At 41.4% G+C, this 17528-nt stretch overlaps 1 protein-coding gene across 14 annotated transcripts in view; it reads right to left on the bottom strand.

The window, feature by feature from the left end:
• LOC6050518 overlaps nucleotides 1–17327 on the bottom strand; it is a 78373-nt gene extending 61046 nt beyond the window's left edge. For 3 of the 14 annotated variants that reach the window (XM_038256054.1, XM_038256053.1, XM_038256040.1), the window contains exons 1-2: nucleotides 17155–17296; nucleotides 11906–12536 (exon numbers count right to left, since the gene is read on the bottom strand). In XM_038256054.1, the coding sequence (XP_038111982.1) occupies nucleotides 11906–11981 (76 nt within the window). In that variant the 5' untranslated portion in view covers nucleotides 11982–12536; nucleotides 17155–17296. The other 11 variants (XM_038256050.1, XM_038256041.1, XM_038256052.1 and 8 more) reach the window with 11 other exon arrangements.
• Nucleotides 17328–17528: the final 201 nt, after the last annotated feature.

Genomic DNA, 17528 nt, shown 5'->3' with positions numbered 1-17528 from the left:
CAGAGCATGAAAATTATCCAGCGCCGACATCCGCCGGGAGACCGGTGGCAGCATGCGAAAGGAAATCTGAGCTTTTTTCCTCGGATGCCCCTTGCAAGAGGCAGCCAGCCTCCGATAAGACGCTTCCGGAGGGAGGAATGGATTTGTGTTTCCTCTTTTCATGCGATTTCCTCGGAGTATTCCCGGTTTGTTGAGGTTTCTGGTGAAGAAGGGAAACGAACGAGTCGGGAAATTGGCGAGTTTTGTCGATTGTAAAGGCCTGCACTATGAGATAACTTTGAAATTAAAAGTGTAATTAATTGTGGTTTGGAAGAGTCTGGACGAGATTGGTGCAAAAGTTGTTATTGCTTCGATTATTTGTAGATTTGTAGAGCTCCATTGTATTCTCTTAATTGTGGTTTGAAGATATCTAAGATTTGCTTCCTTATCTGATCAAATGTGAAATCACCTATGGAAATCATTCACCAACAATTTAACAAGCCGTCAAAAACATCCCGCAAAGTTCAGCATCGTCAGTATCAATTCACCTGTAACCTCCAACGAGAGTTCCGACAGTTTATTGTTTCATCAGCCACCGTCCAACTTGGTAGCCGCTGGGCAATTCAACGCAGCAGGACTCACCAGATGTACGTGCCTCCATCAGTGATTGCCAAAGTGAAGGAAATTAAACCGTAATAAATCATTGACGAGCCTTTCGGGCAGCTCGAGTCCGTACAACCGCCGCTGGTAGGGATGCTCAAGTAGTGGCTATACCTTCCCAATAAGGCTGGTACAAGTTGCCACGGAATCCCAAAGTGTAGCGTGTGATGCAACCGGAAGCGACCGCGAAAACGGTCGGTCATTATCCGATACAGGTTCGTGGTGTCTGCTATCGAGACCTGTCATCGTGGCTTCCTCGAAACGGTGTAGTTGTGTAGTCCCCACGAACGCTAAGGTGGTTCCTCTCTCCGTCTTCGGCGAGGAACTGATTAATTAAAGACTACACACACAACAATGTGGTGGGGTGCGCTCCGGAGCTTGATTAAGGATTGATGAGCTCTAGCTCCAGCTGGGCTCCAGCTCGTGCACGGGGACTGGAAAGTTTCAGGTTCAGGCTCGGGGGTGACGTCGTTGTCGGACAAGGCCGACGACTGAATGAAGTATCGATTTTGAACAGAGGGCGACGGCTGTTCCCGGGGCTGCTCCGGTGACACGGTAATGAACGTTGTGATGTAACCCGTACATTGGCGAAAGTGGATTGTCACGGAATGTGCCGGGGTGATGTCACCGCTGCCGGGGGTGGATCCACTTTGGAAAGCTTAGCGGACGAGGATTTTTGGAGCTGTTTCACAGTTGGAGGGTTTCGTCCTCAGAAGTGGGTTGGCAATAGGTCGTCGAGAAGTTTATTGAGCTTAAATTTTGTAATATTCAGAAAAATTGAGTATCGTTGTGCCATCATGTCGCACGTGCTTTTTAGGCCAAACTGAGTTAAGAACGCCATTTTGTGTATCATTCACATATCCCCGAAATTCGATTTCAATCCTGAGATAATGAACAAAACCCGTCAAAATCCGGTGCAGTGTCGTCATACCCTGCCAGTGCGACAACTGGCCAAAGGGAATATAGTCAGAGGACGTTTTGTCACAAGTAAATGCCGACAACTTCAACCAAATTGTGGGACAATGCACGAAGCGATTAGCCAAACAAAACGTGTTTGTTATTGTTTACATTGCGCGCTTTTGTTTTTGCTTATCGAAGAGCTGTCAAAAAGAACGTTTCGTTGCTGGCGTGCTAACTTGTTGCACGTGCATTTTGGGCCAAATTGATTTCAGAACGCCATTTAGTGCAGCTCACAATGCCTCACCTTTTGACCTTCACAGATATTCAATAAAAGCCGAAAAAACTCTGCTTGAAACAGCCTAAAAATTTATGTAAGTGCGACAATTTCCCAAAGGCATTTCAGGTCAGACGCGTTTGACACAAGTACGAGCTCGACTACCGTAAACAATGCACATAATGGTTTACCAAACAAATCGTGTTTGTTTACATTGCGTGCTCTCGTTTTTGTTTATTCAAGGTCAAACATTAAAACGCCTTTTTTCTCGAAACGTCAAAATAAAGCGACGTACGACAAGCTAGCACGACAGCGTCGATTTTCTGTCAAGAAGGGCCGTGAAGTAAATATTTCAAAATTGATTTAAAAATCAATTTTTAAACCTTTTTGATCGTACAAAGGGTCATTGTACTCAACAAATTTAGCTGTATCGTTGTAAACAATTATATTAGCAATTTAAGCTTAATTTTAGGACCCAATTGAATTAGTCGAAAGTTTTGTACTTCATCCTTCTTGGCTATACCATTTCACTACCAGTTTGAGCAGCCCTCTGTCACGACGGCCATGTTTCTGAAACCTAAATGTTCGACGCGAACATGAAGACAACAAAGAAGATGAAGAACGCATTTGCTGTCAAAATTTGAAAATAAACAAACCGCGTGGTAAAAAAAACATAATTTCATAATGTTGAAATGATTTCCATGAGAAAATAACGACACGGGACGGATTTCCAAACACAAGCGAGTCGACAGCGGGAGTGGGCCAGTCCTCGGAGAGGGTTATCGAACGATGCTCGGAAAGACCAGCTCCGCCACAATCACCGGAATTACGCATGTTTCTGCACTTGGTCGGTTACTCCCTGCCGGAGATTGCAACGAGTTGTTTGGAAGGATCAACAGCGGGACTTGGCCAGTCCCCGGCCCAGTACTACCCGGCAAATCTTCCCGGTCAATCGGAAGCAACAGTTCTCACCTTTTTTCGTAACAGATTTGCACACACAAAAAGTGATGTTTCTTGAAGATTTGGTGTAAACAAACAGACAACACCAATACTGCTATACCCACAGAGCCCACGCAGTAGTATTAGTGAAGAGCCCACGTAAACAACGTGGGCTCTTCACTAATACTATTATGTGGGCTCTTCGAGGTTTTGGTGACTGTCAAACGTTCTAGCCATTTACAGTGGTGCCAGAGGGTTGAGTTTGAGAGCTCTTTCCTCTCAGTTGACTGCTGCGCGTTTTTGGCTGCTGGAATTGGTTATTCCAGCTCTTGTTCCAGTTAGACGTTTCAACCGGGAAATGAATAGGCCACTTATTTCGTGTTTCATCCTGGTTGGCTTGCCCACAAGCAGAAGAAAATCTGTTCAATTAGTTGGGTGGTGACGCGCGGTCAATTATGTGGCATTGTGTGTGAAAAGAAGAGAATTTTATTTCGTGTTTCATCGTGGTTGGCTTGCCCACAAGCAGAAGAAAATCAGTTCAATTAGTTGGGTGGTGACGCGCGGTCAATTATGTGGCATTGTGTGTGAAAAGAAGAGAATTTTATTTCGTGTTTCATCCTGGTTGGCTTGCCCACAAGCAGAAGAAAATCAGTTCAATTAGTTGGGTGGTGACGCGCGGTCAATTATGTGGCATTGTGTGTGAAAAGAAAAGAATTTTATTTCGTGTTTCATCCTGGTTGGCTTGCCCACAAGCAGAAGAAAATCAGTTCAATTAGTTGGGTGGTGACGCGCGGTCAATTATGTGGCATTGTGTGTGAAAAGAAGAGAATTTTATTTCGTGTTTCATCCTGGTTGGCTTGCCCACAAGCAGAAGAAAATCAGTTCAATTAGTTGGGTGGTGACGCGCGGTCAATTATGTGGCATTGTGTGTGAAAAGAAGAGAATTTTATTTCGTGTTTCATCCTGGTTGGCTTGCCCACAAGCAGAAGAAAATCAGTTCAATTTGTTGGGTGGTGACGCGCGGTCAATTATGTGGCATTGTGTGTGAAAAGAAAAGAATTTTATTTCGTGTTTCATCCTGATTGGCTTGCTCAAGTCCTTCCTACATCATCGTTGATCGGGAGGCACGACGTCGTGTGAATTGTTGCATTAAAATAAGTTTAAGTATTACTGTAAATGACTGTAAAAAGTCCTTCCTATATCATCAATGTCGTCTGGGTAATCGTGATGAAAAATTACATTTATTCAGTATTTAAATACCTGTGCGCGAGTGTTTTGGTGTGCTAATTAGAAAGACCTTCCCATAGCATCGTTGCTCGGAAGGCTCGCCGACGGGTTTGTAATGAAAGTCCTCCCCATAGCATCGTAGCTCGGGAGGCATCGAAAAGCCAATACCTTATCCTACTAACCCAAAAAAAAATAATCACGTGATGCTTGAAGGAGATGCTGTGGATTCAACGGTCTCAAGCGGTATCAACAAGTATATAGCGAAAAACTATGTGCTTGATGAGTCTGCAACTTCAACTATCGGACTAACATTCCTCCCTTTTGTTGAACTGCAGGCTTCTTGGGAGGGCGCCGGTATTGACTAATAAAGTCGGGGTCTTCAGGGGTTAAACAGTGAACGGATGGTTAGCTCCCACTGATCATTTTTGATTCATTGTTTAACTTCAGCTGATCTGTCAATAACGGAGTAGCAGCTCATTGGCAGTCAACCATGCTCATGCTCATGCTCATGCTCATGCTCAACCGGGAAATGAATAGGCCACCTACATCCCAAAGTTCAAAGAGGGACCACCGAGCGCGCCCACCTGACCACAATTCCATTATTACAGTGTAATTAATTACAGCGCTCAACCGTATCCCAACGGGGATCAAAGAGGACCAAACCAGCCGGGGCCCTGGTTGGCCGAATGAATAATTACCCACAGATGCCACCTCGCCGTTGAAGGTAGTCCGAATTGGGCACACAAAACTACGGCAAAAACCTGTGATTTTCAATTCAATTACAAGTGCCGCTGGGAGAGATTTGGAACGACCTGTTTGGGCGTGTGTCACATATGCCCCGGCCTCCATTACCTGACGTAACAAACTCGGCAGAGGCGAAGTTGCGGTCGTCGATCAACATTGCATGCAAGCGGTACATAATTCATCACTTTCGTGCGAAAGTGCGATGCAAAACTGTGGTTTATGGGCGCTATTTATCCCGGTTGAGGGTATAGAGAATTTGCAGCAAAGCTAAAAGACACATGTCGCCACCTATCAACAAATAGCGTAAACCTATGATTTTTTGAAAAAAATGTGTTTTTTCCTTCATAATCAATATTTTTATAAAACTTATGCCGGATTCGGATGAGAAAAATTATTTCCAACAATTTGGTGTACAACTTTCCAATATTTGTTTGATTTTTCTATGAGAAAACTGTAAATTTTGAAAAAGATAGTAATTTGGACAAATTGGTAAGAAAGTCTGTCAAAAATCAATAAAAATTATTGAATATATGTTAACACATCTGTTATCAACTATATATCTGTTTATTTCATTGATATATACAAGGAAACTCATTTTTTCGTGTTCCAAAAAATGTTTTTAAAAGAAAAAGTAAACAAATTTTTGCGCGCCCTAAAATTGATATACATTATTTTATAGCAAAAAATTTTTCTCGTCTTTTGCAACAAGTTTCATTAAGATTGATGCAGGGAATCATGAGAAATAAGCGATTTTGTTCTTTAATTCAGCAGAAAGGAATACGATTTTTGGCAAGTAACCTCATTTTGGCGCCACCTACATTTGAAACACAGTCGCGCTGCAAAACCTCAATCGCGGAGCAGCTATGACCTATCGTACCCCAGCTTGATGAATATTGATGTAAATCGGTGTTAACTAATTGAGTCGCAGTCCAGGTTCCAAACTATTTTATACAAAGTAGCAAATTCTCTGAATTTTTCGGCTCTGAATGAAAATGCTTCATGGAATTTGCTCAGTAACTCCGAGCCAATTTTAGGAAAGCGGCCCTTTTGCTGTACGGTGCACCGAGTTTAAATCGATACCCGGCAGGGGATGGGGAAAGTCTGCCCTGGCACAATTTGGGACTCCGAATGGTTCGGTTGGTTGTTCTTCACCATGTTTGACCAACTGTGGACCATTTAATGAACAACTCAGCAGTAGGCAGTAGCAGAGGCATAACTCGGCTAGAGTTCTAAAATATTGCGGTTGCGATTTTGGTGAACAGGGTGGTCACCCTAGAATATAAGAAAAAGGTACTCATTTCAAGATTTCTCCGGATTGCAGACTGGATTTCGTCATGTAAGCGATTGTATAACTCGGATTGCCTAAGAACTGATAGTTGGCCATCAAAACATTTTTCGAAAAGTGTTGTTCTACTTTTTTAAAGAGGAATACAAAGAATTTCCGTGGAATCTCTAGTATATTTGGACAGTCATAATTTTAGTTGTGATTCTCGATTTGAAATAAAGCTGTCTGTAAAGCAGAAAAACGAGCGAGAAAACGAAAAAGTGACCACCCTCACTACAGTCCTTCTCGGGTTGGCCAAAAAAGCACCCGAAATCACAATAAATCCTTCTGGTGCAAAACGCTCATATGAGCACATCGTAGTCCGGGCCGCTGCATTCTCAACTTTCGACTGATTGTTGGTCTTTCATGCTGTCGAAATATTGATGCGGGTGCAAAACTGGACCAAAAGAATGGGCACACTCACGAGTCAGGTGATCCCCCGGACTGCGCACCGCGCCAAACCGCGAGTGTACCATATTGACTGACATCGGAGAAGCAGATTTGCATTTTTGAGTGAAAGCGGATTCCGCTGCATTCCGCCAGCTTTAGTTGAGAATCCCCAGAAATTGAATCTCTGGGAGAAGATTGGATAATGCCTTCCGAATAGTAGAGCAAGTATCTTCTTTCAACCTGGATTCCTCCAGGGTTAGGAGCAGAAGGTGTGAGCTGACCGCAAATTTTGAACGGTTGCCAAGAAGTTGTTCTGGGAATCACACACACAAAGGACAAACGATTGCAGACTCCCTGCCTCCCCGATATGATTGTTTTCTTTGGCAAGCTGTGTGCCAGAAGCTAGAGAATCAATTCGACGCTGCTGTATATTATTGATTGCTCCCCTTGCTCCAGCAGTGTAGTTGTGGTTGAAGTGCACCTTCGGGAAATCCCCCGACCGGAAGGTTGAGGGGTTTGTGAGATTCCGCAATTCGCCCCACAATTGGCAAGAAACTGTTCATAATTGAATAGCTAAGCGGTGGGATTCGCGGGTCGTGCGACTTGTGCTACGTCCAGAAGTCATCCATTATCATTAGAGGATGGAGGTCACAACCGCTGACGTCGGCCTCATGATGGCCGGATCATCCCTCATCCGGCATCGATTAGCGACCACAGCGCGTAGGGAATGTCTGTGTGTGTATCCCTTGTACGTGCGAGTTTCCCTTCGGGACGAACGCTGCTGCCGTCCTCTCTGATGTAAGCAGGCGTGGACGACGCCTCTCAGTCTGCTTGTGATGTTGGACCATTTATGCCATTTTCGCTTGGTTTGGGTCGGGTCTTGGGAGCTATTTTAGTTCTGCAACCCGCTGGATGCTGGGTTGCCATTGCAAAAGTCGGCGCCAGTTTAAGATTGTTCCGTAGGATTACATCAGCCCTAGGTCCGGACGTCAAGACCTCGGATGTTCTAAATCAATCAAATCTTCAGCAATGCCACGTCGGTTTGTGAAGCAATTCAGTTCATATTTCGTGTAATATTTGTAAGAACTACAATTGCTAATGAATATCGACTGATTACCCCAACCTGAGGCGCGCTACAAGTAGCAGACCTTTATTGCAGGTATCATGTTTCGCTGGCTTTCGCAACTAGTGCGTAATCCTACTACCTCGAGCTATGCACCTCCCGGGACCGGTTCCATCGTCGCAGGTAGAGCTCCGTTTCCGCATAATCAATGAGTCAATTATCCCACCGACACGACTGCGTATGACGTCCGAGAGACGCTTGGAAACCAAGTGACAATGACGTCAGTCGCATTTGTGGAATTTTCTTTGTAACTCGGGCGTAATTCTTCAAGTCGCGACTCGACCCAGCCGAAAGTCGTCGGATCGCATTTGTTTACACCGGTCGGGCTGCGGTTCAAACCAGACTTTCGGCAACAAGTTCATACTGGCTCGTAAATTGTCGCTGCCGCTGTTGGTCACACAAGACTCAGTGGCCCGACTAAAAATACTCGACCCTCGTACAAGCACAATACGCAGCGCGGCACGCAGCAATCATCATAGATCACATTTCATTCACACAAATTCTGGTTGTGGCGGGGGACACGCAAGAATAGTGTAGGTGATGCGGCGGTACGTTGTCGGAGTTTCGAAAGGACATCAGGACAGAGGTTGATGTGCTTTTAATGGTATTTAAACGATATATTTGAATCAAAGGATCATTTCTTTGAAAATAAGTTTAAAAAGCTACTTTTTGTCTAACATATTTTTGTAAAAATAATACAGCAAATTCAGTTTACTGAACCCCAGAATATCCACTGAAACCTACCAGAAGATCGTACCTCCAATACTTTCCAAAAACAGTTTTTTTTCTTTCTTAGAAAATCTCGTCTCAAAAAAAGCACCACAAAAGACACATAAAACAAAAAAGTATTCCTTAAAACGATTTCCACAATTCAATGCCATTATGAAGCAAAAATGTTTTGATACTCTTCCAATTCGATATTGTTTTCTAACCGTCTGCGAAGAACAACAAAACGTCCCCCCCTCCACCTTACTGTTCACCCACTTCAAAAACTCAATTCGATCAAAAGAAAACGCAGATTCGAATTGGAAAATCGTGTCACTCGTGCTGCCACAGCCAAAAAGAATGGGAAAATTCGCAAATGAGGCCATTTTTCGCGCTAGGTCAGACAACAACAACCACCAACAACGGCAGCTGAGAATAAATGAAAATGACAACCAACTTGTGTGTGGTATGGTCGGCGTCTCCTCCATATAGCCCACATATGATTGTGATTGTAAGGGTTTGCTTTTTTTTCCTGTCGAGAAGCACTCTGTGAAATGGCACCAAACTTTGAGCAAAGTGACACGGACGCGCGCGGTGATGCTCCGACGATGGCAGAGAGGGTGGAGGAAACCTTGGTGGGATGAAATGGGAGGGAGGTTTTTTCTTTGGATGATTCTTGGAATTTTCTAAATGAGAATGTGTGTTTGATCTAGGGTGTCCTTTGTTAGATTCACGTGAGGAATACTTTTGAAATAAAAAAACATGATGATGTGCATGTTTCAGATCTGGAGTTTTTTTTAAAAGGTCCAATACACGAAAAAAAAAACAATTCTCAAAATCGTGAATTAAATTCACGAATGCGAGAACCACGAAGGAATATATTCACGTTTATAGTGCAAATGCACCATACTCATGAATAAATTCCTTCGTGGTTCTCACATTCGTGAACTTAATTCACGAGTACGAGAATTGATTTTTTTCTGTGTAAACATAATTTTCAGTTTTTGCTTTTTGGGTTTTTTAATACCCCTGACTCAAGTCGGTTTAAAAAACACCCAAAAGAAAAAAAAACTGGAATTTTGTTTATTGGACCGTTTCAAAAAAAAAAAAAAAAAAAACTCCAGAGATTTATAATTTCTACATGAAAGTATTTAAAAGATCAACAAATATAAATAATAAAGTTTTTAGTAAATAAGGTAAAAAAATCCTAGGCAATTTTTTGAAAATGATGTCTGAAGCCTGAGAATTTGCAAAATAGTTTCAGCTGTCAGAATGCTTATGCGCCCTTTTTTTTGAAACTGCATCATCCTGAAAACCCAGTACGCCGCAGTCGAAACCCATCCCTTACCGGTCAGTATTTTACTCTTTTAAGGGATCTGACTTGGCTAAGCTAGACAGGAATCGAACCGCTTACAAGGCGAAACCCGTAGCCTCACGGCCACGGGTGCTGAGCGCAGAGCCTTATAGCTATTCAAATGTTGCTCCAGACTTCTGAGTTTTGACTCATTTTGGACAAAATATGTTTGAAAGTGTTACAAAAAGTTTTTGACAATATCTATTTATTTTCTTTTTGAGAAACTTTCGCAATTTTCCGATTTTTTCAAATAATGTTTATGTTTTTTTCGTGAAAAATTCAAAACTTCTCGTAAATCTGTAAAAAATAAAGTTTATTTTTTCTCTAAAACGGTCCTTTTTGTCACGAGCACGAATCTTTTTTTTGTGTTAAAATCTGAAAACTGCGAAGGTAACACATATGGGTCATTCCTTCTGCTCATGGCATGGGGGTTGATTTTGTCCTAAAAACAAAGCATCCCAAGTTTAGTGACACTTGGTCAACCCTCTCGCTCTAGGCACCCTCCGCTTTTTTGATTTTTGAAAAACCTCACTTTGAAAATGCATTTTTCCGAGGGAAAAAAAATATTATAAAGTCAAATTTTGAGTAAGCAAATTTGAAGAATTTTTTATGAGAATCCAATGGCGTACTCAAAATATACGTACAGTGTTGATTGCTGAGAGTGTTTTTTACATGGAATGCAATTAAAACCTCAGATTAAATCAATAATTCTTGAGATATCACTTTTTTAGGTTTTTAGAAAATGATTGCTGAAAGTGTTTTTTTTATACATGAAATGAATTTAAAATTTCAGATTCAAGGATAATGCTTGAGATATCACATTTTTTTGTTGAAAAGTCTTGTATTGCTTTGGTCAACCCTCTCGCTCTAGGCACCCTCCACTTTTTTGATTTTTGAAAAACCTCACTTTGAAAATGCATTTTTTCCGAGAGAAAAAAATATTATAAAGTCAAATTTTGAGTAAGCAAATTTGAAGAGTTTTTTATGATATAAAAATAAAAAAATATAAAAAATTAAATAACAAGCCATAGTCTTCACATTTAAATGAAAAAAGTGTTTTAAAATGCATTTTACACTAGTTCAGTTGTTTTGCAATCATTAGTTTTCAAAAAATCTAAGATCTGACAAAAACAAAAATTGTATCGAAAAAAAAAAAATTTGCATCGAAAATTTTCAAAAAATCTTAAGATTTTTTAATAAACCCAAACATAGTAAATCTTTCCCTGTTCCTGAGGGGAACACCCGTGAAGAGTATCGGGGCCGACATTTACAAAGCGGATTCAGTGACAGTTTATTAATCAACTTAATGTTAACATGTTAAGGTTAATGTTAACATTCCATAGGTTGTCTTCCTAAGGTGTCTTGATAAGGTCCAGTTTGTGACGATACACTACCTTCCCTTTACTTAGCAATCGAATCCAGAAGGGAAAAGATTACCAGTTGTTTTGGGCCGAGCCGGGATTTGAACCCCGATCTACAATTTTTATTTTTATTTTTTTTAATTTGATTTCAGCTGGTTGCACTTGAATTTTCATTGAAATTTTGAAGTTTATTGTAAAAATATTTGTTTTGCCCCCTGAACCCCTGGGGGGTGGTGGGTGACAAAAACTTTTAAAAATATTTGTACCAGCGTACAAAAATGTAAGGAGATATAAAAATACCAGTTTCCGGCCCACTGACTAAAGAGACTAGTTTCGATGAATTCTTATAAGTATTCTTAAATGTGAGAAGATGAAAAATTCTGATCAAATTTGAAAAAAAAAGTTTATTAAGGAAAACATTTTTTGGACAGTAATAACAAAAAGTGGATCTATTTTTTTCGATAAAGGTTTAACAAGCACTTGGATAGTCCAAATGATTTTAATTGTTTGGTATCGACATTTTCTAGTTTTGAAAAAATATTACTCAATTTATTGAGTTTTCTTAATTTTTTAAACCCTTTTAGGACACTCTAATGGCTACATAAATAAACTTGGCCAACGTTCGCGATATGGTGGCACCAACGTATATCCTTCTCCCCTTCAAGGATACCATAATCCACCCGCACGTATGTGTGTGTGAGCGCCACACGTGTCTTTTGCTTCGCAGAGGTCCATAGCGGACCACCACCGCTCCATTCCGTAGGAGGTCATTAACGGCTTTTCTCGCCACTGATAAAACGAGCTGCTGTTAAGGAAAAGAAGTTGTATGTGTACGACTGTTTATGTGTTTTGTGTGTGCGTGTGTTTTGCAATTCAATAGGTTTCCTAGGAATAAGCGTAACGTTTAAAAGGAGGGGACATGTACCTGTTTGTGCATTGACTAGTGATGCTAAGAATAGCACAAATAGTGGCGAATATCGTGAAATCAATTTGCACTCCATCTTGACGATTATCGACCCGATTTCATGAAAAAGATGAACTGGTCGGCTGGCTGGCGTTGCTTGCTGCTGCTGCTGCTCGTTTTCGGAAGAAGCGACCGTAATTTTCCACTCGCTGGTCTGCTCGGGAACTCGGCCAAAGGCGCTAGCTTCTGGCCGCTGATTCTAGCTGGCACTGCTCCACGCGACGACGACGACGACGGTCTAGGAATGATGATCCACTTTGCTGCTCCACTTTTCCTCGACTTCACGTCTCACGCGGTCGCGATATCCTCTTGCTTCACTCACTCACTCGCTTTTCCGACACTTTTTTTCTTCGCTTTCCCGCAAAACAGCCAAGCTTTTCCTCTTTTTTCTTCTCCGGCAGCTTGGACACTGATTTTTTTCTATTGATAATTTTTAACGACTTAATTTATTCCTCTCTCTCTTCTTTCTTTTTTTGCTTTCTTCTCTTCTTCACTTTGCTCCGAGCGGTAATTAAAATTAACGCATATACATATATTTACAGGAATAACCGAACCGAAGAAGGAAAATATCACTCTCACGCTAGAATTTCATCTATTTTCCGACGGTGGCGATGTCGTTTAGGAGTAAAATAGAAAATTGGATGCTATTAATATTTCCGAAACTGACACTTTTTTGATAGTGGAGTCTTGGCCCTGTCACTCTCTTGCTCTCTCTTCCTCTCTTTCTCCCTGACACGCGCGCACTTCCTCTCACCCTTCTCTCTCCCGTAGGCGCTTTTCCACACTCTTCTTTTAAAAAGAAAGGAAAAACACTAGGGAAAAACTATTTCCCACCACAACCCACCCACCTCGTCGTCGTCGTCCTTTCGTCGGAACCAACCAACAAAATTCAATTACTCTTCCCCCCGCAGGAAAACCACGTAACCAACCATTAATCCGTTTTTTTCGGCGAACCCCGTCAAAGTTTTCCCAGCCAGTTTTTCCCCGGAGGTCATTCCGTGGACCCCAGCGGATGCTGCTCCATTACGCGCTTATTTGGACCCCAACTATTTTCCCACATACACGCACACACACACACGCAGCCACACGCACGGCGCACGTTTTCGTGACGGAGGGAGAAACGCTGCCAGCCGTCGACCAGTCGTCGGAAAATTCACTCGCGGACTGAAAACGGCATTCCGGAGTTTTTCCACAATCGCGCGAGTGGCACTCACTTTTCCGGACACACGTGTGTGTGTGCGAGATTTTGGGAGAGCGAGAGAAAGTGGGAGATAGTTTTCCATTAGATTTTCCTTGGAAAAGAGGGAAAGTCGCGTGTGAACTTGGCGCTCTCGAAAGGGTCGTCCAGGAGGAGGGCCAGTGTGTGTGTGTTGTGGTTGTTATTATTCTCGAAGAAAAACAGTTGGGGTTTGCGAGAGCACATTCATCGAATCGGTTGTGTTATGGTTAGAATGTTCTCAGTTCGTGTGAGAGGGGCAAGAGTGTTCATTGAGAATTTCAGTGAAGCCAGAAGGGCTGTATTATTTTTTGATAATACTTTGACACACTCTTCAATCTTTTGTGGAAACAATTTGGAACAGTGGAGTGACAGAAAATTCAATATGTACCTATAATGATTTGTGTTTTTTTGGCTGATTTCAAACGTACAACAAATTTGTTCAATGTGACGACGGTCCTACCAAATTTTGCACACAAAAGAATAATTTTATGCGTACGCCGAGTTTCTAAACGTAGCCCTTTGGGTACACAGAAAAAAAATCATGGTAATATTACATCTGTACAGGGGTACATCTTTTATGTCAGAAAAAAGGTGTAATTTTACCTCTGGAAATATGTAATTTTACCACTATTCTGGTGTAATGTCACTTTTTCAGTCTAAATTGAGGTAAAATTACATCATAAAAGAGGTAATATTCAACCTTCCAAAATTACAGCTTCCAAATTTACATTATTTTTTTCTGTGTAGGAGTATGACTCTTTACCAGCGATGAAAGAATCATTATCAAAAGAAAATCTTTCAATGCTCATCAAGAGAAAAATCGGGAGGGAACATGGCTCTTCTCTCTTACGCACAAAAAATCGGTAAAAATATAGTCAAAAAAAACATCATCTGGATTGTTCAGCGGAATTATTTTAAAGTCAAATGTCCGAAAATGACCTGTCACTATTCGTAGATGAACAATGTGTGTAAACAAAACGAACAACAAAATACTTTAGGTGGTGCTAGCTATGAGATTCACAAAAAATCTTCTACTGATTGTTTCTTTAGCGAAAAGTTCGGGAGCGATTTTTGAACTCTTTTTTCATCTCTCTTTGGTTGTGATGCAGTAGAACTAACGAGTGAGCTGTTGGACTGCTAGGATGCGAGATAATCTCATCATCCATTTGTAGAATTGCTGCAAATGAATGCCGGATGCTTTCTCATCGGCGTCTCATAGATAAAATCTAAAATTATCAGAGATGGAAAAATCACCATCCAAACAGTTTTACTGAGCACTCATTCAGAAAGAATTCCGAAAAAAAGAAATCAAAGTCTCTCTTCTCTCATTGGCATAATATCTGTTAAATTAAATCTCAAAGAATCGTAACAGAGATTTTCATGGGATTTTTTTTGAAAATTGATAATATTTTAATCAAATGAAGTGGTGCTAAGTGAATTAACACAAAGATTTATGAAAGTGAAGTTCAATCATTGTTTTTCCTTTAACAGATCAGACACGTTTTTTTCATAGTTTTGCATTACGACTCAAGGACGTAATAGACTACGACAGACATACAAACTTTTTGACAGTTTGCCTGCAGAAACGTCAGCCTGCATACATTTGGCTTTGTTTGTGAGTTTGACGCAAACAAGAATTCGAATGTGGCAACCTTTCAAACACAAAAAAGGGCGGGTTTGTTTGATCGTTTGCCATAGTCTAATAGCTCCTTAAAAAATTGGAGGCGAAAAGTTTAAATTCTGAAAAAAAGGTTGATGATTCAAGGTGTCCCCCAGATTTCGAAAAGGTATTTTGTTTATTTATTTACTTCTCATATTAGTTTTCAATGGTTTTTTAAATATTTTTCATAATAGCTGTAAATTAGTGAGCACTTTTAAACAAAAATAAAACATTTTATCAGCATAAGTTCAGTTATACAAATTCAATAACAACATGCAATGTTGGGAGCTGTCCATACACAAATGCTACAAAATATTCCAAATTGATACCAAATTGATTTTTTTCAACGAATTTGTATCTACGAAAACTGTTTATTTTGGAAATATAACCGTTTTTCTTCTATTTTACATAAAATCAGAATTGCACAAAAAAAATGTTTGGATGAAATCGTTTACTTCACATTTCCATGAACATAAAAAATAAAGTCTTCTTTAGATCATTTTTCACAACAAGAACTCTATGTTTGCATTCATGTTTATCCCCCGAATAACACAGAAAAAATGCTGAATTTTGGAAAGTTGAAAATTTGGTTGGTTGAATATTACCTCTTTTTTGAGTAAATTTACCTTAAAAATTTGTAAAAATGTGAACCTGATGAACATTTTCCAGAAAGTGATTCAATCCATCAGTTCTTGAAAAAATATTACACATGTTTTTGACACAATATCTTTCGTTTTTTTTACAAAAATGCTTCTCCAAATTGATAAAAATATATAAAATTTTTATATATATTTTTTGATAACAAAAAAAAAAACAAGTTTATAGAAAACAAACTGTTATTCTTTTGTGACCATCGTCTTTCAATGCTAATTGTTCTGATTTTGATCTCGCACGCCAGCACTCAATGACTCACTCGCTGTGTACGAGTCTGAACGATTGCCAATCGGGTTCTTGAAATGTTGTGCGCTATCGCCAGAGCGAGTGTCGAACCTCTGGGGACTGGCTCACATGATTCACTACTCTGGTGGAAACTATCAAAACACTAAAACGGTCGCACACAATCGCACACACTGACCGACGGATTCACACGCACAGCTGAAAGTCGCATGTACTGAGCTATTGTGTGGCGGCCCCACACTCCGTTGGAAACTGACAACACTGGCTGGTCTTGGTCTTAGTACACATATCCATCACAGAGAGCGAGCGAGGGAGAGCAGTTGCTCATGTGCTTACAGGGCGAAAGAGTGAGAGAGCGAGAGCAAAAATATACTACACACTATAATGAACACAAAATGGCGAACAATTATGTATATTTTTGGGGTAATTTTTCGTAGCGGCGGGGCCTTTGATGTCCTGACCCGGGACACTAACGGGGGTTCCGGAGAGAGTTAGCTCGATGGATCACAACACTTTTTTTTCCAGGTGATACCGTATGATGCACTGTCCGTCACCGTTTGACAGGTGAAAAATCGGTCACTCGCACACAACCCATACACGCACGTTCACGTTCAGTGATTGTCGCGAGAGGACACACTGGCGAAAAAGTACCCTCCGGTTGACGGTCCTCGATATCGATCTGAAATTTTCCTAACCTTACACACAAAATCACTGCTTCACTGGCTACTGTTTTTGGGCCTGGTGGCAATCTGGCTGTTCGTCACGAACTGCTAGACACAATGCTCATTGCTTCGAAACGCTCGGTTGAGTAGTTGAACGCCAACTAAGATCCGAACTTGAGCTCAAGCGTGACAAAACTGGACTAGTGACTGTCGCAGCTTGCCCTGGGTTTCCAAGGGGTGAGCAGCAGCTGACTTGCTTGGCAAACACTAGCCGTTGCGGAGGCCTACTAGATTGAAGAGATTCTCGGGCTCAAGGAGACACGGCAAAGAAATATCTTATCAACCCGCACAAGATGTCACTCAAGCGGTGATATCTGCATACAGTATTTGCTGCTTGCGATAAGAAGACTATCTGTACGGTATTCGGTGCTGTATTGCGGTCGTTTTGCTGGGTGATTACCCGTATCGCACGGGCAATTACGCCAAAGTCGTAAAGTACCGAAATTATTTGACAATTAATAGAGGACAAATGTTAATGAATTCAGAGCCCGATTCGACAAAGTACATGATTTGACCCCGCTCAAACACTATCAACCGGATGTATCCGTGTTCCGGTGGTTCCGGAAACACTAGGCACTACACAAATCGTCCACCCAGCAAAGGTCCTTGGTTCTTCATCGATCGCTGTGGTGACGATTGCTCATCCGCACTGATTCACACACGGTTCCTCAGCCAGAACCAGAACCCAGAAGCTCATAAAGCACACACTTACGACACGACGGAACAACCGACACCGGACTGCGAATCGCGATACTGCTGCGACCGACGATACGGATTTGGCTCGAGTGATCGAGAGGAGTGAAAAATTTTCAATAATTTTTTGACAGCCAGCCAAAACTCCGTCCGTATAACACACTCACTGCACGACCCACCAGCACCATCAAGACCGTCGACGGAACCAACACAGCCCTGGACGAACATTCAATAATGCACGGCGTACACGGTCATAATGTATCGCATCGTACCCAAAGAGGAAAAGAGAACGTGTCGAAACATGCAGGGGCAGTTCGCAGCTGTAGTGGTGCCATCATGAGCAATGTGACCCAAAGTATCGACTGTCAGTGTCAGCACAGCTGACAGAAAAGC

Source organism: Culex quinquefasciatus, chromosome 2 (assembly GCF_015732765.1).
Source record: "Culex quinquefasciatus strain JHB chromosome 2, VPISU_Cqui_1.0_pri_paternal, whole genome shotgun sequence".
In the NCBI taxonomy this organism is placed as follows: domain Eukaryota; kingdom Metazoa; phylum Arthropoda; class Insecta; order Diptera; family Culicidae; genus Culex; species Culex quinquefasciatus.
Note: the sequence above shows the minus strand (reverse complement) of the source record. Positions and strands in the feature narration are given on the sequence as shown.